Source organism: Esox lucius, chromosome 14 (assembly GCF_011004845.1).
Source record: "Esox lucius isolate fEsoLuc1 chromosome 14, fEsoLuc1.pri, whole genome shotgun sequence".
Taxonomy (NCBI): Eukaryota; Metazoa; Chordata; class Actinopteri; order Esociformes; family Esocidae; genus Esox; species Esox lucius.
The window spans coordinates 32,859,894-32,883,524 of NC_047582.1; the positions used below are offsets into that span (position 1 = coordinate 32,859,894).

Consider the following 23,631-nt stretch of genomic DNA (forward strand, 5'->3'; position numbering starts at 1 on the left):
GGTCCTTAAACGAAACTTTCTTTTTGAGACACTTGTAGAAACCGTGCAAAATCGGCGGTAACTTGCCCGAACGTGAGAAGAAAACCTAGAACAATGAGGTCTCTATTCGGTTGTTTAATCTACTTCCTTTCACTTTTGGTGTCTGGTGTAAACGGAACGACCCGTTTAAATCGATTGGATTCACATCAGGTTGCTGGTCAAAGTTACGCACAACGCAGAAATATTGCCCGACCGCCGCAGCGGACGCTTGATCCTTCAGGTATGTTTTTAGAGGAAGGAAGGTGTTGACACCGGGTCTATTTTCAATAGTTTTTTGTGTCACAACTCACGATACACTTAGAATTGAAGTGGATTGTTAAGCTGAATATACTTATTCTCATTGGGATCCATCAGTGTTCGTGCGTAAAAAGCGCATGCATTGCGCACGGAGCAATTGGTTTTATTATATTTGGCTATGTGGACACGCATATTAATTGACTATAGTTTCCTTCTTGAACATTTGAATTCCACAGTAGTAGAGTTCAACACTACAGTGATAATGCTATAACGTTATAAAACAAGAAGCAATAAAATAAGCTTCCAAATATGCAATTTTCTTGATTTTGCTATATTCGCTGAACAATGACATCAACTCTTATAATAAGACTGACAACAGATTTGTCAAAACTGTTTACAGAAAGATTACATGCATGTGTGGGATAAATGTATAACTTAACGTTTCTCAAGTGCCATATTCCTCCGAGCTTGCGTGAAACGAGCCAAGCGGCAAACAGCTGAAATGTCACTCATGCTTCTCCAACTAATATTCTGTGCTAACTTTTAAAGCAATCAGATATATTCACACATAAGCAACACGTCGAAGCCATTTCTATGATTTATACAAATTCACATCAAACTCTTACATATATATCTAACATTTAGAAATATATTTATCAGTCACTCTTATCCAGATCGTTCTTCTACATTAATCGTAATGCGGCTTGGTTAGACAAGTACTTGACACAGTATTAGTAATGTAGGTGTCTATAGACAGTCTAAACCCAGTGAGTTGTGTTATTGCTTCAGAGTTCTTTGTATTTAATTATTATCTTTTTTATTCAATGTCATGGCACAGATATAATTTAGGTTGGAGGTATGACTGGGCCACTCAAGGACCATTGCCTCTTTATTTCTTAGCTCCACCATTGTAGCTTTGGCAGTGTGCATCTGGTTCCTGTCATGCTGAAAGCTGAACTTCCAACCCTGTTTTACCGTCTTGCATTAGGCAGCAGGTTTCTTTCATGGACTTTTACTGTACATCGCTTCACTTTTTTTTACCTTAAGTAAAGGTGTGCCAGTCCCTAAAAATTAGAAACATCCCCATAACACGATGCTGCCATCATCCTGCCTCACAGAAGGCATGCTGTTCTTTGGTTGATGTGACCTGTTGAGTTTGCACCATATTTGAGCCAATAGTTCAATTAGTTCTGTCAGACTACAACACTTTTTGCCAGTGTTTTTGGCATACCAAAAGGTGGTTGTCTTGAGTAATGCCTTCTTTTTTTGTCTTCCTAGCATAGAGGCCAGATTTGTGGAGTAAATTTGCCTGTACCTCTCTTTAATAATTTAAATGCTTTAAAGTCTGAGGCACAGACACAATTTCAAACAAAATAGTAGAAGGGGGTGTCATCCTTCTATATCCACTGAGACACGTACAAACTCACATCCTTCCAATTTGCTGACTCACTAATTTGCTCTATCGCTTCTCTTTCTCTTCCTCCTCCTCTTCTTCATTGTCCCCCTCTCTTTTGGGTGGCCCCTAGTTTACGCCAGTGCCCACAGGCGTAGAGGTTTTCACTACCACCACCAGCCACCACTGATCCACCCGCCTGTGGTTTTCCATCAACCTTCCCCAGTATTTTCCCCTCTGGCTTATTACCAAAGACCCTCTGCCCCCATGACACCATACCACCAAAGACCCTCTGCCCCCATGACACCATACCGCCAAAGACCCTCTGCCCCCATGACACCATACCACCAAAGACCCTCTGCCCCCATGACACCATACCACCAAAGACCCTCTGCCCCCATGACACCATACCACCAAAAACCCTCTGCCCCCATGACACCATACCACCAAAGACCCTCTGCCCCTGTAAAACCTAACCATCACGGATTCAGAGATCCATTGCCACCGGTGGTGTATAAGCTGTACAAAGGCCCTGCATCTCCAGTAGTTCGCCACCATCTGTTCAAAGGATTTATTTCGGCGGTGAACCACGACCCCCACAAATTCAAAGGTCCATGCCCGTTGGCTTTACCCCTGGCACAGCCTAACTCTACTGGGGTGCCGGGACTCCCTGGGGCATACCCGCCAACCGCAGTTCCAACTCCACCACCGGTGACCGCCTTGCCACTGGTAGTCGCTGTCAACACCACCATGCTGCCATCGCTACCGGTCAGTACCCAAACTGGCGTCATCACCACCGCCAGTGTGGAGACAGGTAGAAGCCAGGTTTCCCTTCCAAACCAACCAGTTTAAAAAACAGTTGTCCAGGCCAGATGCCTCTTTGTTTTTATAGCACCGGATTGCTGTCAGTCACATAACCAACTGATTTTTCCACAACTGTAAGACTGAAGAACAATTTTTGTTATTAAAGAAAAAAAGTCGAATTTCAAAGCTGAACAGTGTTTTGCTATTCATTCAACTTAGTTCAAAAGGCATAATGTAATAGCCAAGTGCTGTTAACCTTATGATTTACTTTTGTAGCCACTAAACCAATACACAACCTTTTGCCGGTGTTGTGCATTCTGCACTAACATATGGGTCATTCCTAAATTGTAACATGTAAAAAAAAAAGAAATACACACACATATATATATACACATACAGTGGGGAGAACAAGTATTTGATACACTGCCGATTCTATGCATGTAGAAGTCTGTAATTTCTATCATAGGTACTCTTCAACTGTGAGTGACGGAATCTAAAACAAAAATCCAGAAAATCACATTGTATGATTTTTAAGTAATTAATTTGCATTTTATTGCATGACATAAGTATTTGATACATCAGAAAAGCAATACTTGGTACAGAAACCTTTGTTTGCAATTACAGAGATCATACGTTTCCTGTAGTTCTTGACCAGGTTTGCACACACTGCAGCAGGGATTTCTGCCCACTCCTCCATACAGACCTTCTCCAGATCCTTCAGGTTTCGGAGCTGTCGCTGGGCAATACAGACTTTCAGCTCCCTCCAAGGATTTTCTATTGGGTTAAAGTCTGGAGACTGGCTAGGCCACTCCAGGACCTTGAGTTGCTTCTTATGGAGCCACTCCTTAGTTGCCCTGGCTGTGTGTTTCAGGTCGTTGTCATGCTGGAAGACCCAGCCACGACCCATCTTCAATGCTCTTCCTGAGGGAAGGAGGTTGTTGGCCAGGATCTCGCGATACATGGCCCCATCCATCCTCCCCTCAATACGGTGCAGTCGTCCTGTCCCCTTTGCAGAAAAGCATCCCCAAAGAATGATGTTTCCACCTCCATGCTTCACGGTTGGGATGTTCTTGGGGTTGTACTCATCCTTCTTCTTCCTCCAAACACGGAGTGGAGTTTAGACCAAAAAGCTCTATTTTTTTCTCATCAGACCACATTACCTTCTCCCATTCCTCCTCTGGATTATCCAGATGGTCATTGGCAAACTTCAGATGGGCCTGGACATGCGCTGGCTTGAGCAGGGGGACCTTGCGTGCGCTGCAGGATTTTAATCCATCACGGCGTAGTGTGTTACTAATGGTTTTCTTTGAGACTGTGGTCCCAGCTCTCTTCAGGTCATTGACCAGGTCCTGCCATGTAGTTCTGGGCTGATCCCTCACCTTCCTCATGATCATTGATGCCCCACGAGGTGAGATCTTGCATGGAGCCCCAGACCGAGGGAGATTGACCGTCATCTTGAACTTCTTCCATTTTCTAATAATTGCGCCAACAGTTGTTGCCTTCTCACCAAGCTGCTTGCCTATTGTCCTGTAGCCCATCCCAGCCTTGTCCCATCACTGATGTCCTTACACAGCTCTCTGGTCTTGGCCATTTTGGTGAGGTTGGAGTCTGTTTGATTGAGTGTGTGGACAGGAGTCTTTTATACAGGTAACTAGTTCAAACAGGTGCAGTTAATACAGGTAATGAGTAGAGGGCTTCTTAAAGAAAAACTAACAGGTCTGTGAGAGCCGGAATTCTTACTGGTTGGTAGGTGATCAAATACTTACGTCATACAATAAAATGCAAATTAATTATTTAGAAATCATACAATGCGATTTTCTGGATTTTTATTTTAGGTTCTGTCTCTCACAGTTGAAGAGTACCTATGATAAAATGTACAGACCTCTACATGTTTTGTAAGTAGGAAAACCTGCAAAATCAAATACTTGTTCTCCCCACTGTGTATATATATATATATATATGTGTATGTGTATATGTATGTGTGTGTATATGTATAATTTAAAACAGAAACAAAAAATAAATTATAAACCAACCCAAAAACAACAGTAATTTAAGAATGGCCCCCGCGCTAGTCGCTTTGCAATCCACAAACCGGGCCTGAGTTTACATGCGTCCATGGAATGTTTTTGCGTGAATGAAACCTGGCCTTTTTGATGTCACTGCAGCTTGTTTGAGGGCTCTAATGCTTCTGGTCCACCAGCAGCTTCAGAAAACGCCTGCAGAAGCCGTCCCCTGGACCTGGTCTTCATCATCGACAGCTCTCGCAGCGTGCGTCCCGGCGAGTTTGAGCAGGTCAAGACCTTTCTGGCCGACATGGTCGACACCCTGGATGTGGGAGCGGAAGCAACCCGCGTGGCTGTGGTCAACTATGCCAGCACGGTCAAGGTGGAGTTCCTTCTCAGGGCTCACCTCAACAAGGCCGACATGAAGCGGGCCATCGCCCGCATCGAGCCCCTGGCGGCCGGCACCATGACCGGCCTGGCAATCAAGTCCGCCGTGACCGAGGCCTTCACAGAGGAGTCGGGCGCCCGGCCGAAGTCGAGGAACATCGGCAAGGTGGCCATCATCGTGACGGACGGGCGTCCCCAGGACCGGGTGGAGGAGGTGTCGGCAGCCGCCCGGGCATCCGGGATTGAGATGTACGCCGTGGGGGTCGGCCGGGCTGACATGACCTCCCTGCGGCTGATGGCCAGCAACCCCCTGGAAGAGCACGTGTTCTACGTGGAAACTTACGGCGTCATAGAGAAGCTGACCTCCAAATTCATGGAGACCCTCTGCGGTAGGACTGAGCTGGGGGGGCAGGGGAGGGGAGATGTCTCAATGTCAAAACTAGTTTTTGTCCGCCTGGGTTTGGGTTTATTGGCTCTTCTTCATAGCACTTGGTGGGGAAAAAACACCTCACGTGCGCTATGTAGATTTCAGCCTTCAGGAAGATCTCTGGGGCTGGTTATCCAGGTGTACATGGAAAATGTGTTTCACTTGAAAATCTGTCAGGAATCTGTAGCCCCGTCCCAAGAGTTTTAACGCCTCTCCTGACAGTCAAGTATGGTTCCCTAAAACAATAGAACAGTTACCCTTGATTTCAACAGGTATGTGTTTGCTCAACTTGTATCATGTTCATTCAACTTGAAATTCTTAATTGGGCATCTTGACAAAACAACGCTATGGAATGAGTTACTATGTAATTTAGTGCTGAGGCTACTAACACTAAATGATTAATTGAAACATGAAAACGTATGCACTATAGTCACACTGGACGAAACTGCTAAACTACTCAAATGAAAATATAAGGTACTTTGTAACATTTTGCAGATTAAAACACTTTAGGTGTTTTTGAAGCTTTGAAGTAAACAAATTCATTCTTATTAAGGCATTTTGTGATAGTTGCCTTGGCAGATGACAATTTAGTAACTATTTCCAAAGGTTTCTTTTCAGATATCCAAATACTTATTAGTACTATAAGGAACACATCAGAGAAGGTGTGCAAATACAATATAAATTAGACCTAAGTTTGGTCTAAGTGTTAAATTCAGTTAATAATGGGAGGTAAATAGTTGAATACATTAAGAAAGTTGTGGAAATAGTGGCAACATTTTTTTTTGAGTTTAGAATTGTACCCATGCAGTTAGCATGCTAGCTTCCTCCTTCCCCTAACCCCGCCTTGTTCCAGGTGTGGACCCCTGTGCCATGGGACACGACTGCCAGCACATTTGTGTCAGCAGCAGTGATGACTCCTATCACTGCGAGTGTCGAGATGGATTTACCTTGAACGAGGACGAGAAAACATGTTCCCTGAGACAGACACGTAAACAACCAGCTATGTTTGCAAAGGACCTTGACTGAGTTACATTGAAGGTGTATGGTCCCTCAGCTTTCAGTCACATTAAGTCCTGTGGCGTTTAGCTGACATTATGTCAACATATAATGTGTATCCATACACCGTTTTAGTCTTGCTAAATTAGCCACTGGAATTCAGACAATACAAGTGTCCTTTGCATTTACAATTTCATGAAAACAGGATATGGCATGATGTCTACTTGTGTCAACAGTGTATGCTCAATAATGTGTTCTTATCTCAGTTTGCTATAGAATCTTTACTTAGAAAGGAGAGTTTTAGTTTCTATCATTTGCCATCTAGAAATTAGATTATAGTTTTCTTGGGTAATTCATAACCAAATTCTATCATTACCGTATGCTACGTCAGCCTTTCTCAAACAGTTAATTTTTGCCAGGGACTGGCAAATCATGGCTTTCATCCTTGTTTATAAAAAAAATGCTTTTATACTGCCTTAACAATACAGAACATTTTTTTGTTCCCATATTTATAACATGGTTCATCAAATAATATCGTTCTTTAGTTTTAGGCACATTGCAGCTACTGCAAAAAATTATGTGATAACAAATGTATTTTGCATTTAGGCCACTCCCATAATGTTACTTAACACACCTTATATGCAAAATTAGATACATCTAAATGAAATCTGAAGGATTTAGATCTGTGGTTTGTAGTGATTGACATGCATCAAAATGGTATTCGGATGTTCATGTAAATGTCAGGGAAAACCATTTCGGCATAATTGAGTACAGAAAAGAAGACATTTATTGCCTTGAGTAGCGATATTCCCTTTTACCGGGTACTTCAGAGCTTGTGAACAGCATAATGGGAAACTGAAGACATGTCAGTTTTCCTGAGAGACATACTTTTAATGTAAGGTGTTATACTAGCTAATGTATCAAACATTTAGAAAGCTAGTGCCAAGTTTGTTGGAATGAAATAGAAAACACAGTGCACATTATTTCCCAACCACTAAATAGCAGACATCGGTGGAAACTCCCACAATTCTGGTTTCTTCATAGTATTATTCCTGATAACCTTTATGTAGACAGGATGCTTAGATATGCCTACATAACAGCCAGACATTTGAAATGCTACCAGGCTGTTATTTTGTCAGGTCCCTCACTCCCCTAAACCCGCCTTGTTCCAGGTGTGGACCCCTGTGCCATGGGACACGACTGCCAGCACATTTGTGTCAGCAGCAGTGATGACTCCTATCACTGCAAGTGTCGAGAGGGATTTACCTTGAACACGGACAAGAAAACATGTTCCCTGAGTCAGACACGTAAACAACCCGCTATGTTTGCAAAGGACCTGGACTGAGTTTCATTGAATGTGTATAGCTGACATTTTGTCAACATACATGTCTATACACTTTATGAAACTTGCAGGTATCGCCACTGGAACTCAGACAGTACATGTGTCCTTTGCATCCACAATTACTTGTGAAAAATCCAATTTTAAATAATTTCAACAGGTACAGTGAATATAAAAAGTCTACACACCCCTGTTAAAATGCCAGGTTCTTGTGATATAAAAGAATGAGACAAAGATAAAACATTTCAGAACCTTTTCCATCTTTAATGTGACCTATAACGTGAACCATTCAATTGAAAAACAAAATGAAATCTTTGAGGGGAAAAAATAAAATACTCACAATAACCTGGTTGCATAAGTGTACACACCCTTAAACTAATACTTTGTTGAAGCACCTTTTGATTTTATTACAGCACTCAGTCTTTTTGGGTAGGAGTCTATTAGCATGGCACATCTTGACGTGGCAATATTTGCCCACTCTTCTTTGCAAAAGGACTCCAAATCTGTCAGATTGCGAGGACATCTCCTGTGCACAGCCCTCTTCAGATCAACCCACAAATGTTCAGTTGGATTCAGGTCTGGGCTCTGGCTGGGCCATACCAAAATGTTAATCTTCTTCTGGTGAAGCCATGCTTTTGTGGATTTGGATCTGTGCTTTGGGTCGTTGTCATGCTGAAAGGTGAATTTCATCTTCAGCTTTCTAACGGACGCCTGAAGGTTTTGTGCCAAAATTGCCTGGTCTTTGGGACTGTTCATAATTCCCTCCACCCTGACTAAGGCCCAGGTTCTGGCTGAAGAAAAACAGCCCAAAGCATGATGCTGCCACCACCATGCATCACTGTGGGTATAGTGTTCTTTGGGTGATGTGCTGTGTTGTTTATGCGCCAAACATACCTTTTGGAGATATGGCCCAAAAGTTCAACCTTGGTTTCATCAGACCATAACACATTTTCCCACATGCTTTTGGGGGACTTAATGTATCTTTTTGCAAACTTCAGCCGGGTTTGGATGTTTTTCTTTGTAAGAAAAGGCTTCTGTCTTGCCACCCTACCCCATAGCCCATTCATTTAAAGAATACGGAAGATTGTTGTACATGTAGCTCACAGTCAGTACTTGCCAGAAATTCCTGCAGTTCCTTTAATGTTGCTGTAGGCCTGTTGGAAGCCTCCCTGACCAGTTTTCTTCTTGTCTTCTCATCAATTTTGGAGGGACGTCCCGTTCTTTGTAATGTCTCTGTTGTGCCATATTTTCTCCACTTGATGATGACTGTCTTCACTGCGTTCAATGGTATATCTAATGCTTTGAAAAATCTTTTTTACCCTTCTCCTGACTGATATCTTTTAACAATGAGATCCCTCTGATGCTTTGGAAGCTCTCTGTGGACCATGGCTTTTGCTCTGAGATGCAACTAAGAAAATGTGTAATGACTTCTATTTAACATGAATTTGAATGTGATTGGTTAATTCTGAACACAGATACATCCCCAGTTATAAGAGGGTGTGCACACTTATGCAACCAGGTTATTGTAAGGTTTTTATTTTTCATTTCCCCCCTTTGAAGATTTCAGTTAGTTTTTTTATTTAATTGTTCTCATTATAGGTCACATTAAAAGTGGAAAAGGTTCTGACATGATTTATCTTTGTCTTATTCTTTTACATCACAAAAACCTGGCATTTTAACAGGGGTGTGTAGACTTTTTATATCCACTCTGTGTTAGCTCAACTTATGTTCATACAACTTAAAATCAATAATTGGGCATCTTGACAAAACAACCCTGTGGAATGAGTTACTATATAATTTGTTGTTGAGGCTACTAACACTAAATGATGAACTGAAACATGAAAATGTATGCACTAAAGTCACACTGGATAAACCTTCATGTGGTCAGGATGCTTACATGTACCTCCATAACAGCCACCAAATAAGATGCTAACCATTTTAAATGCTACCAGGCCGTTATTTTCTCAGGTCCCTCACTCCCCTAAACCCACCTTGTTCCAGGTGTGGACCCCTGTGCCATGAGACACGACTGCCAGCACATTTGTGTCAGCAGCAGTGATGACTCCTATCACTGCGAGTGTCCAGAGGGATTTACCTTGAACGAGGACGAGAAAACATGTTCCCTGAGTCAGACACGTAAACAACCCACTATGTTTGCAAAGGACCTTGACTGAGTTACATTGAAGGTGTATGGTCCCTCAGCTTTCAGTCACATTAAGTCCTGTGGTGATTAGCTGACATTATGTCAACAGGGAAATCCATACACCTTTTTAGACTTGCAAATATCACCACTGGAACTCAGACGATACAAGCGTCCTTTGCATTCACAATTACATGATAGCAGGTGATGGCAAAATGTTTCCCTACACATACCTGAGCAACGAAACACTGTTAGCCCTCTGTCAGATCTTTTGCATTTTAGCACATTTCTTGCACTGAGTATTATTACATCTTCAAGCAAATTGTAATATTAGATAAAAGGAAACCTGAGAGAACACAACCCAGATCTGGTAGGGATTCCGTCCCACTCCTTAATGCAGAACTGCTTTAACTCTTTGATATTTGGGGGGTTTCCAAACATGAACTGTTTGTTTTTAGGTCCTGCCACAACATCTCAACAGGGTTTAAGTCTGGACTTTGACTTGGCTGTGCCTGTGGCCAAGTCAAATAGCCCAATAAGATGTCAGCCTGTAAAATATTTTGTCAGCTCTCTCACTCCCCTAAACCCGCCTTGTTCCAGGTGTGGACCCCTGTGCCATGAGACACGACTGCCAGCACATTTGTGTCAGCAGCAGTGATGACTCCTATCACTGCGAGTGTCGAGAGGGATTTACCTTGAACGAGGACCAGAAAACATGTTCCCTGAGTCAGACACGTAAACAACCCGCTATGTTTGCAAAGGACCTGGTCTGAGTTTCATTGAAGGTGTATGGTCCCTCAGCTTTCAGTCACATTAAGTCCTGTGGCGTTTAGCTGACATTATGTCAATATACATGTGTATCCATACACCGTTTTAGTCTTGCAAATATCACCACTGGAATTCATTCAATACACCAAGGTGTCCTTTGCATCCATAATTTCATGAAAACAGGAAATGGCAGAAGGTTTTCCTGTGTCTACAGTGTATGTTCAATAATGTGTTCTTATCTCAGTTTGTTATTTAATCTTTACTTAGAAAGGAGGGTTTTAGTTTATATACTTTGCATCAAGAAATTAGGTTAGAGAATTGGGTTATGAATTACCCGACAAAATTATCATTACCATGGGCTATGTCAACGTTCCTCAAAACTGTTGCCAGGGAATGGCAAATCACGGCTTTCATCCCCTAAAGACAATTTGCAAGAACAATAATTTACCATAGCATTTTTACGCAATTGATTTTTTTAAAATTACAATTTATACATGATTTTATACTGCCTTTACAATACATAGCATTTCTTTGTTCTCATATTCATAAGATGGTCCCTCAAGGAATATTGTTCTCGAGTTTTAGGTGCATTGTGGCTAGTGCAACAAATTGTGATAACAAAATTATTTGGCTTTTAGGCCACTCCCATAATGTTATTACACACACGTAATATGCAAAATTAGGTCAATCTAATTTAAATCTGAAGGTTTTGATCTGTGGTTTGTAGTGATTGACATGCATACAATTGGTATTTGGAAGTTCATGAAAATGTCAGGGCAAACCATTTCGGGATAATTGAGTACAGAAAATAAGACATTTATTGCCTTGAGTAGCGATATTCCCTTTTACCGGGTACTTCAGTGCTTGTGGACAGCATAATGGGAAACTGAAGACATGTCCGTTATTCTGAGAGACATACTTTTAATGTAAGGGGTTATACAAGATAATGTATCAAACATTTAGAAAGCTAATGCCAAATTGGTTGGAATGAAATAGAAAGCACAGTGTACATTATGTCCCAACCACTAAATAGCAGACATCGGTGGAAACTCCCACAATTCTGGTTCTATGAAGGAAGTGTCAATTCAATTATTGGGATGTTTTCATGAAGGATACGCCACTAAATGCCAACAATCTTTCCACAGACCTGGGTTTAAGAAACACGGTGCTAAGTGTCTTTGATTGTGTGGCATCTTCATAGTATTACTCCTGATAACCTTTATGTAGACAGGATGCTTAGATATCCCTACATAACAGCCAGACATTTGAAGTGCTACTAGGCTGTTATTTTGTCAGGTCCCTCACTCCCCTAAACCCGCCTTGTTCCAGGTGTGGACCCCTGTGCCATGGGACACGACTGCCAGCACATTTGTGTCAGCAGCAGTGATGACTCCTATCACTGCAAGTGTCGAGAGGGATTTACCTTGAACACGGACAAGAAAACATGTTCCCTGAGTCAGACACGTAAACAACCCGCTATGTTTGCAAAGGACCTGGACTGAGTTTCATTGAATGTGTGTAGCTGACATTTTGTCAACATACATGTCTATACATCTTTATGAAGCTTGCAGGTATCGCCACTGGAACTCAGACAGTACAAGTGTCCTTTGCATCCACAATTACTTGTGAAAAAAAATGAGAGGCTATGGCACAAACCTAGATCCAATTTTAAATAATTTCAACAGGTACAGTGGATATAAAAAATCTACACACCCCTGTTAAAATGCCAGGTTCTAGTGATATAAAAGAATGAGACAAAGATAAATCATTTCAGAACTTTTCCCACCTTTAATATGACCTATAACTTGAACCATTCAATTGAAAAATAAACTGAAATCTTTGAGGGGGGAAAATAAAAAATAAAAAACTCACAATAACCTGGTTGCACAAGTGTACACACCCTTAAACTAATACTTTGTTGAAGCACCTTTTGGTTTTATTACAGCACTCAGTCTTTTTGGGTAGGAGTCTATTAGCATGGCACATCTTGACGTGGCAATATTTGCCCACTCTTCTTTGCAAAAGGACTCCAAATCTGTCAGATTGCGAGGACATCTCCTGTGCACAGCCCTCTTCAGATCAACCCACAAATGTTCAGTTGGATTCAGGTCTGGGCTCTGGCTGGGCCATACCAAAATGTTAATCTTCTTCTGGTGAAGCCATGCTTTTGTGGATTTGGATCTGTGCTTTGGGTCGTTGTCATGCTGAAAGGTGAATTTCATCTTCAGCTTTCTAACGGGCGCCTGAAGGTTTTGTGCCAAAATTGCCTGGTCTTTGGGACTGTTCATAATTCCCTCCACCCTGACTAAGGCCCAGGTTCTGGCTGAAGAAAAACAGCCCAAACCATGATGCTGCCACCACCATGCATCACTATGGGTATGGTGTTCTTTGGGTGATGTGCTGTGTTGTTTTTGCGCCAAACATACCTTTTGGAAATATGGCCCAAAAGTTCAACCTTGGTTTCATCAGACCATTACACATTTTCCCACATGCTTTTGGGGGACTTAATGTATCTTTTTGCAAACTTCAGCCGGGCTTGGATGTTTTTCTTTGTAAGAAAAGGCTTCTGTCTTGCCACCCTACCCCATAGCCCATTCATATGAAGAATACGGAAGATTGTTGTCACATATAGCTCACAGTCAGTACTTGCCAGAAATTCCTGCAGTTCCTTTAATGTTGCTGTAGGCCTGTTGGAATCCTCCCTGACCAGTTTTCTTCTCGTCTTTTAATCAATTTTGGAGGGACGTCCAGTTCTTGGTAATGTCTCTGTTGTGCCATATTTTCTCCACTTGATGATAACTGTCTTCACTGCGTTCCATGGTATATCTAATGCTTTGAAAAATCTTTTTTACCCTTCTCCTGACTGATTTCTTTCAACAATGAGATCCCTCTGATGCTTTGGGAACTCTCTGCGGACTATGGCTTTTGCTCTGAGATGCAACTAAGAATATGTCAGGAAAATCCTACAAGAACAGCTGAACTTTATTTGGGATTAATCGGAGTCACTTTAAATGATGGCAGGTGTGTAATGACTTCTATTTAACATGAGTTTGAATGTGATTTGTTAATTCTGAACACAGATACATCCCCAGTTATAAGAGGGTGTGCACACTTATGCAACCAGGTCATTGTAAGGTTTTATTTTTCATTTTTCCCCCTCGAAGATTTCAGTTAGTTTTTAAATTGAATTGTTCACATTATAGGTCACATTAAAAGTGGAAAAGGTTCTGACATGATTTATCTTTGTCTCATTCTTTTACATCACAAAAACCTGGCATTTTAACAGGGGTGTGTAGACTTTTTATATCCACTCTATGTGTTAGCTCAACTTATGTTCATACAACTTAAAATCAATAATTGGGCATCTTGACAAAACAACGCTGTGGAATGAGTTACTATATAATTTGTTGTTGAGGCTACTAACACTAAATGATGAACTGAAACATGAAAATGTATGCACTATAGTCACACTGGATAAACCTTCATGTGGTCAGGATGCTTACATGTACCTCCATAACAGCCACCAAATAAGATGCTAACCATTTTAAATGCTACCAGGCCGTTATTTTGTCAGGTCCCTCACTCCCCTAAACCCGCCTTGTTCCAGGTGTGGACCCCTGTGCCACGGGACACGACTGCCAGCACATTTGTGTCAGCAGCAGTGATGACTCCTATCACTGCAAGTGTCGAGATGGATTTACCTTGAACGAGGACCAGAAAACATGTTCCCTGAGTCAGACACGTAAACAACCCGCTATGTTTGCAAAGGACCTTGACTAAAGACAATTTGCAAGAACAATAATTTACCATTGCATTTTTACACGCAATTTTTTTTGGGGATTACAATTTATACATGATTTTATACTGCCTTTACAATACATAGCATTTCTTTGTTCTCATATTCATAAGATGGTCCCTCAAGGAATATCGTTCTCTAGTTTTAGGTGCATTGTGGCTAGTGCAAAAAATTGTGATAACAAAATTATTTGGCTTTTAGGCCACTCCCATAATGTTATTACACACACGTAATATGCAAAATTAGGTCAATCTAATTGAAATCTGAAGGATTTAGATCTATGGTTTGTAATGATTGACATGCATTAAAATGGTATTCGGATGTTCATGTAAATTTCAGGGAAAACCCTTTCGGCATAATTGAGTACAGAAAAGAAGACATTTATTGCCTTGAGTAGTGATATTTCCTTTTACTGGGTACTTCAGAGCTTGTGGACAGCATAATGGGAAACTGAAGACATGTCCATTTTCCTGAGAGACATACTTTTAATGAAAGGTGTTATACTAGCTAATGTATCAAACATTTAGAAAGCTAGTGCCAAATTTGTTGGAATGAAATAGAAAACACTGTGTACATTATGTCCCAACCACTAAATAGCAGACATCGGTGGAAACTCCCACAATTCTGGTTCTATGAAGGAAGCGTCAATTCAATTATTGGGATGTTTTCATGAAGGATACGCCACTAAATGCCAGCAATCTTTCCACAGACCTGGGTTTAAGAAACACAGCGCTACGTGTCTTTGATTGTGTGGCATCTTCATAGTATTATTCCTGATAACCTTTATGTAGATAGGATGCTCAGATATGCCTACATAACAGCCAGACATTTGAAATGCTACTAGGCTGTTATTTTGTCAGGTCCCTCACTCCCCTAAACCCGGCTTGTTCCAGGTGTGGACCCCTGTGCCATGAGACACGACTGCCAGCACATTTGTGTCAGCAGCAGTGATGATTCCTATCACTGCGAGTGTCGAGATGGATTTACCTTGAACGAGGACCAGAAAACATGTTCCCTGAGTCAGACACGTAAACAACCTGTTATGTTTGCAAAGGACCTTGACTGAGTTACATTGAAGGTGTATGGTCCCTCAGCTTTCAGTCACATTAAGTCCTGTGGCGTTTAGCTGACATTATGTCAACATATAATGTGTATCCATACACCGTTTTAGTCTTGCTAAATTAGCCACTGGAATTCAGACAATACAAGTGTCCTTTGCATTTACAATTTCATGAAAACAGGATATGGCATGATGTCTACTTGTGTCAACAGTGTATGTTCAATAATGTGTTCTTATCTCAGTTTGCTATAGAATCTTTACTTAGAAAGGAGAGTTTTAGTTTCTATAATTTGCCATCTAGAAATTAGATTATAGAATTGGGTTATGAATTACCCAAGAAAACTATCATTACCGTATGCTACATCAGACTTTCTCAAACAGTTTTTATTTGCCAGGGACTGGCAAATCATGGCTTTCATCCTTTTTTATACAAAAAAAATATATTTGCTTACAATTTATACCTGCTTTTATACTGCCTTAACAATTCATAGCATTTTTTTGTTCCCATATTTATAACATGGTTCATCAAAGAATATCGTTCTCTAGTTTTAGGCACATTGCAGCTACTGCAAAAAATGATGTGATAACAAAATTATTTTGCTTTTAGGCCACTCCCATAATGTTACATAACACACCTTATATGCAAAATTAGATACATCTAATTGAAATCTGAAGGATTTAGATCTGTGGTTTGTAGTGATTGACATGCATTAAAATGGTATTCGGAAGTTCATGTAAATGTCAGGGAAAACCATTTCCGCATAATTGAGTACAGAAAAGAAGACATTTATTGCCTTGAGTAGCGATATTCCCTTTTACCGGGTACTTCAGAGCTTGTGGACAGCATAATAGGAAACTGAAGACATGTCCATTTTCCTGAGAGACATACTTTTAATATAAGGTGTTATACTAGCTAATGTATCAAACATTTAGAAAGCTAGTGCCAAGTTTGTTGGAATGAAATAGAAAACAAAGTGTACATTATGTCCCAACCACTAAATAGCAGACATTGGTGGAAACTCCCACAATTCTGGTTCTATGAAGGATGCGTCAATTCAATTATTGGGATGTTTTCATGAAGGATACGCCACTAAATGCCAACAATCTTTCCACAGACCTGGGTTTAAGAAACACGGCGCCAAGTGTCTTTGATTGTGTGGCTTCTTCATAGTATTACTCCTGATAACCTTTATGTAGACAGGATGCTTAGATATGCCTACAAAACAGCACGCTAATAAGATGCCAGACATTTGAAATGCTACTAGGCTGTTATTTTCTCAGCTCCCTCACTCCCCTAAACCCGCCTTGTTCCAGGTGTGGACCCCTGTGCCATGAGACACGACTGCCAGCACATTTGTGTCAGCAGCAGTGATGACTCCTATCACTGCGAGTGTCGAGAGGGATTTACCTTGAACGAGGACCAGAAAACATGTTCCCTGAGTCAGACACGTAAACAACCCGCTATGTTTGCAAAGGACCTTGACTGAGTTACATTGAAGGTGTATGGTCCCTCAGCTTTCAGTCACATTAAGTCCTGTGATGTTAAGCTGACATTATGTCAACATATAATGTGTATCCATACACTGTTTTAGTCTTGCTAAATTAGCCACTGGAATTCAGACAATACAAGTGTCCTTTGCATTTACAATTTCATGAAAACAGGATATGGCATGATGTCTACTTGTGTCAACAGTGTATGTTCAATAATGTGTTCTTATCTCAGTTTGCTATAGAATCTTTACTTAGAAAGGAGGGTTTTAGTTTCTATCATTTGCCATCTAGAAATTAGATTATAGAATTGGGTTATGAATTACCCAAGAAAACTATCATTACCGTATGCTACATCAGCCTTTCTCAAACTGTTTATTTTTGCCAGGGACTGGCAAATCATGGCTTTCATCCTTTTTTATACCCCCAAAAAATATTTGCTTACAATTTATACATGATTTTATACTGCCTTTACAATACATAGCATTTCTTTGTTCTCATATTCATAAGATGGTCCCTCAATGAATATCGTTCTCTAGTTTTAGGTGCATTGTGGCTAGTGCAAAAAATTGTGATAACAAAATTATTTGGCTTTTAGGCCACTCCCATAATGTTATTACACACACGTAATATGCAAAATTAGATACATCTAATTGAAATCTGAAGGATTTAGATCTGTGGTTTGTAGTGATTGACATGCATTAAAATGGTATTCGGAAGTTCATGTAAATGTCAGGGGAAACCATTTAGGGATAATTGAGTACAGAAGACATTTATTGCCTTGAGTAGCGATATTCCCTTTTACCGGGTACTTCAGAGCTTGTGGACAGCATAATGGGAAACTGAAGACATGTCCGTTTTCCTCAGAGACATACTTTTAATGTAAGGTGTTATACTAGCTAATGTATCAAGCATTTAGAAAGCTAGTGCCAAGTTTGTTGGAATGAAATAGAAAGCACAGTGTACATTATTTCCCAACCACTAAATAGCAGACATCGGTGGAAACTCCCACAATTCTGGTTCTATGAAGGAAGCGTCAATTCAATTATTGGGATGTTTTCATGAAGGATTCGCCACTACATGCCAGCAATCTTTCCACAGACCTGAGTTTAACAAACACGGCGCTAAGTATCTTTGATCGTGTGGCATCTTCATAGTATTACTCCTGATAACCTTTATGTAGACAGGATGCTTAAATATCCCTACAAAACAGCCAGACATTTGAAATGCTACCAGGCCGTTATTTTCTCAGCTCCCTCACTCCCCTAAACCCGCCTTGTTCCAGGTGTGGACCCCTGTGCCATGGGACACGACTGCCAGCACATTTGTGTCAGCAGCATTGATGACTCCTATCACTGCAAGTGTCGAGAGGGATTTACCTTGAACGAGGACGAGAAAACATGTTCCCTGAGACAGACACGTAAACAACCAGCTATGTTTGCAAAGGACCTTGACTGAGTTACATTGAAGGTGTATGGTCCCTCAGCTTTCAGTCACATTAAGTCCTGTGGCGTTTAGCTGACATTATGTCAATATAAATCCATACACCATTTTAGACTTAGCAAATATCGCCACTGGAACTCAGACAATATAAGCGTCCTTTGCATCCACAATTTAGTTAGGCTATAACTAAATGTCTCCTTTAATGTACAGATTATTCTAAAAACAGATGTCTCAGTTTGCTATCTTGACTTTAAAATTATGGTTTCAGTTTCTAGTTTCTGGGAGGAGTTCAGTGAGGCCATGGAGAAGGACTATCGGCTGGCCTCGAAGAGATTCTGGCAAACCGTCCGGCGCCTCAGGAGAGGGAAACAGTGCCCTACCAACGCTGTTTACAGTAGAGGTGGGCAGCTGTTGACCTCAACTGGGGATGTCGTCTGGCGGTGGAAGGAGTACTTCGAGGATCTCCTCAATCCCGCCGTCATGTCTTCCATTGAGGATGCAGAGGATGAGGGCTCAGAGGTGGACTCGTCCATCACCGGGCTGAAGTCACAGAGGTAGTCAAGAAACTCCTCGGTGGCAAGGCACCGGGGGTGGATGAGATCCGCCTTGAGTACCTCAAGTCTCTGGATGTTGTGGGGCTGTCTTGGTTGACACGCCTGTGCAACATCGCATGGCGGTCGGGGACAGTGCCTCTGGGATGGCAGACCGTGGTGGTGGTCCCTCTTTTTAAGAAGGGGGACCAGAGGGTGTGTTCCAACTACAGGGGGATCACACTTCTCAGCCTCCCCGGGAAAGTCTATGCCAGGGTACTGGGGAGGAGAATACGGCCGATAGTAGAACCTCGGATTCAGGAGGTACAGTGTGGTTTTTGTCCGGGCCGTGGAACACTGGACCAGCTCTATACCCTCTACGGGGTGCTGGAGGGTTCATGGGAGTTTGCCCAACCAATCCACATGTGTTTTGTGGATTTGGAGAAGGCATTCGACTGTGTCTCTCGCGGCATCCTGTGGAGAGTGCTTCAGGAATATGGGGTCCTGGGTCCTTTGCTAAGGGCTGTCAGGTCCCTGTATGACCGAAGCAGGAGCTTGGTCCGCATTGCTGGCAGTAAGTCAGACTTGTTCCCAGTGCATGTTGGACTCCGGCAGGGCTGCCCTTTGTCGCCAGTTCTGTTCGTAATTTTTATGGACAGAATTTCTAGGTGCAGCCAGGGGCCGGAGGGTGTCAGGTTTGGGGACCACACGATTTCGTCTCTGCTCTTTGCGGATTATGTTGTTGTGTTGGCCCCTTCAAACCAGGACCTTCAGCATGCACTGGGACGGTTTGCAGCCGAGTGTGAAGCGGTGGGGATGAGAATCAATACCTCCAAATCCGAGGCCATGGTCCTCAGTCGGAAAAGGGTGGCTTGCCCACTTCAGGTTGGTGGAGAGTGCCTGCCTCAAGTGGAGGAGTTTAAGTATCTAGGGGTCTTGTTCACGAGTGAGGGAAGGATGGAACGGGAGATTGACAGACGGATCGGTGCAGCTTCTGCAGTAATGCGATCGATGTACCGGTCTGTCGTGGTGAAGATTTACCGGTCAATCTACGTTCCTACTCTCACAAGATCCCGGATACAGGTGGCCGAAATGAGCTTTCTCCGCAGGGTGGCTGGGCGATCCCTTAGAGATAGGGTGAGAAGCTCGGTCACCCGGGAGGAGACCCCGGGGAAGACCTAGGACACGCTGGAGGGACTATGTCTCCCGGCTGGCCTGGGAACCCCTCGGTGTCCCCCCGGAAGAGCTGGAGGAAGTGTCTAGGTAGAGGGAAGTCTGGGCATCTCTGCTTAGACTGCTGCCCCCGCGACCCGGCCCCGGATAAGCTGAAGAAAATGATGATGATGATGATGGTTTCAGTTTCTATCACGTGCCATCCAGGAATTAAATTTAATTTTTTTAATTGAGCCAACAGTGTTATTACTACAGAGAGTGTGCTGAGAAAGTTCATACCATGGCTTCTTTTAGGTGTTTTTCAAATCATTTTTGCATAGACAAGATCCTCTCATACACTCTGTAACAGTCCCAAAATAAAATGCCAGTTTATAGAACTTAACCCATGGTCTTAGTTTCTCAGCTCTCTCACTCCCCTAAACCCGCCTTGTTCCAGGTGTGGACCCCTGTGCCATGAGACAAGACTGCCAGCACATTTGTGTCAGCAGCAGTGATGACTCCTATCACTGCGAGTGTCAAGAGGGATTTACCTTGAACACGGACAAGAAAACATGTTCCCTGAGTCAGACACGTAAATGTTTGCAAAGGACCTTGAGTTACACTGCATCCACAATTTCATCACACAGGCTAGGGCAAAATGTCTCCCTGTTTGTACAAAAATGTCAGCTCAGTTTGTTATGGTCTCTTGAAGTGAGTGTTTTTGTCTCAATCTTTTGGTGAAATTGAATAAAGTGGTAATGAATGGTGCAAAATGGGTATCATCACAGGAAGTGTGCTACGTTTAGTGGCTTCAACAGAGCGTTATTCCAGATCACCTCACAGTTTTGTTACATACACAAACTAAACAGACCCAGAAATATGATGCCAATAGTGAGTTCAAACATGTTCACACTTCCCCTTTGGGCTGTTACCAATGCTGTTAGCTTGTCAACTCCCTCCCTAACTAACTCGCATGTATTCCAGGCTTGGACCCCTGCAGCAGAGGCCATGGCTGTGAACACATATGCGTCAACAGTGCTCCGTCCTTTTACTGCAAGTGTCGAAGTGGCTACACGCTGAACCCCGACGAGAAAACATGTTCCCCTGAAGGTAATTGTCAGCAGCCTATATTTGGTTTTGCTTTAGGCTTTGACTGTAAACATTAAGACAACTTTATGTGGAGACTGCTCCTGAATGGGAATGACGAGGACTCGTTTTGTCTTTTCAAATCCACCTGTTGCTTCAGCACTGCACAGTCAACATTGTTTCTTTTAGTTGCCATAGGAGTTCCCTCCCAGATCTATCTGCTGCCCGCGGCAGGGAAGTTCCGCCCATATAGTACTCCCTCCCCCTCTTCCAATTGTTTACTTTGTGAAGTGTGTACTGTCACACTTCCCGTGACAGTGCACCTTTACCTTCTCCAATTCTACCAAAGTCAAGAGAAACGTTTACAAACTCAAAAGGCCTTTTCAACATATTGACTGTGCACTACTTGAATTACAAAAAACAAAATAAAAAAGTACATAAAAGCTGCTAAGAAAGCCATCTCGTTCACTTTGAATTCCATCACTGAGTGAAGTAAAATTACTCAGTTTATTACCCGTTATTGTTATTCTTTTAACATATTTCATTAAATCGCCCTGAATCTATATCAATGTTTTCACAGTAAAAAAATTAAAAGCAATGATGGGATTTTTACTATTTTAGACAATATAAAATCGTTAGATACAGACATAATTCTTTATTTTCAATGAAATAAACAAGTCAGAGCATAATGAGATAGACCCTTCTCGTTCCGTTTGATGGGACAATAAAGATAGCTCGGTTGCAGCGGCGTTGCTGCAATGTTCTCATAGCACCGTGTTACTGACTTGGCCACGCAAATGGAAATAAACATGCTCCATCTTGATAATCAGAGGCAACATCAGACCCGTACCAGGAGAGATAATGGAGGTGTTTGGATGTATCAGTTGAATCTACAGGTTAAGTTCTTGTACAGGGTCATTTTAAGTTGGTGAAAAAATGTTAAGCTCTATCTGAACATAAAATACAGCACAGATTTAAAAAAAATTATGAAAAAGGTTTTGCTAGCATTATGTAGGCCTATATAGTGTGAGCAAGAGTATACCAAGTTTAGTTGGCAGGAAATAATGAAAGGTTACTTACGTCTTATGTGATCTATGTACACTCAAAATAAAAGGTTCTTGAAAGAACACCTTTTTAATGGTTCCTCAGAGATCTATTTGAAGAACCTGTTATTTTTTTACTAATGTGTCGTAATGCTTCTTCCCCACATGAAGAGGTGACAGTGCTGGTGGTGGAGGACCCCTGTAAGTGTGAGGCCAGGATGGCCTTCCAGGTGCAGACGCAGACCGCCCTCCAGGATATCACCGCCAGAAATATCCTTTCTGTTCACCACTAGGGAAACAACCAGCCTTGGCAAACCTCAAACAGTATTGGCTGAAAAACTCACTGAGTGGTAAGCCTTCTTCTGGGCAACAAATGGGTGGGCCTGAATGGGCCTGGAAAGGATTGTATTATCCACCATGAAACTATGGTATTTAGACTTTTTAAGGTGGCTTCGGTGGTCCCGATTGTATAATGTATTTTGGTTCCAGGTCGAAGCTAGAACCGAGGTACGAAATGGAACCCAAGGGTTCTACTGACAACCAAAAGGAGTTCCCTGGAATCCAAAATGTTTGCAATTGTTTAGCCTTGAAAAAGAATTGCCTTGACTCCTTTCCACTAGCTGACATGACTAAAAGAGTGGAGCAGCTTGAGGACATGATGGGCCGAGTCTGATCACAGGAGAAAACCGTGGGGTAGGTGACAGATCCCCCGAAAAGATGACTGGAGCTTAAACTCTTCCACCCCTCACCTCTGGCCTCCTCTGTGTTAGTTCAGTGTCGGCCCGCCAGTCTGCCGTAACAGCTATGGACCACTGCAACACAGGCACGTACTTCCTCTGCCCTCCCCCCGTCACCGCATCGGCCGCCATCGACACCTGACAGCGGAACTCCGGATAACAGTGGTGCTATAAACAGGTTGTCACTCAGTCCACGGTGCTATAAACAAGTTATTAGACTTGCTCAGGACTGTTGCAAGGCATTATCTGGCTACCGATTGGCTAAGAGTATCAGTGTTCCCATATATGGGCATGAGGACCCAACGAATCATATAACAGTATAAGTCAGTGTATACATTACATTTCTTGAATTGACATATTCCAATAAAGATTTTACTTTGGCTGACTATCTGAAATGCTTTGTATAATGGAAGTGTATTAACATGGTCAAAGAAGGATACAGTCAACAAGGGTAATACCTTTAAAATGTTACAGTTTTTTATTAGCAGGTGGTCAAAATGTTATAATGTATCATAATGTCTTATTTGGTGGAATCCTGTACTTGTTTTCTATGCTCTTCATACAAGCAATCTTTATTAGGTTATATCTGAGCAAAATGTTGAACGCCATCACATGGGATGAAGTCAAACCTCACTGTTTTATGAAACGTATACAAGAACCATGTTATTTTTGTTTGAAAAGTGTACTTATGTAATGTATGTGTGACAATAAAGACCAGGAGAGGAGCTTGTTTTGCACATTGCCTTTATCAATAAAACAACTT

The 23,631-nt window shown here is 42.0% G+C and overlaps 1 protein-coding gene across 3 annotated transcripts; it reads left to right on the top strand.

Annotated features, from left to right (window-relative positions):
* Positions 1-23,593, top strand: matn3a (matrilin 3a). 3 transcript variants are annotated; one of them, XM_034296869.1, is made up of 17 exons: positions 1-259; positions 1,803-2,483; positions 4,674-5,252; positions 6,144-6,278; positions 7,459-7,593; positions 9,627-9,761; positions 10,366-10,500; positions 11,863-11,997; positions 14,141-14,275; positions 15,223-15,357; positions 16,704-16,838; positions 18,163-18,297; positions 20,460-20,594; positions 20,987-21,112; positions 22,303-22,401; positions 22,749-22,824; positions 22,902-23,593. In XM_034296869.1, exons 1-16 carry the CDS (start codon positions 94-96, stop codon positions 22,802-22,804), a joined length of 3,057 nt encoding a protein of 1,018 aa, XP_034152760.1. In that variant the 5' UTR covers positions 1-93; the 3' UTR covers positions 22,805-22,824; positions 22,902-23,593. The 3 variants fall into 3 exon arrangements, with proteins under 3 accessions (XP_034152760.1, XP_034152761.1, XP_034152762.1); XM_034296870.1 differs by lacking the exon at positions 1,803-2,483 and having other exon boundaries at positions 22,749-23,593; XM_034296871.1 differs by lacking the exon at positions 1,803-2,483 and having other exon boundaries at positions 2-259; positions 4,677-5,252; positions 22,749-23,593.
* Positions 23,594-23,631: the final 38 nt, after the last annotated feature.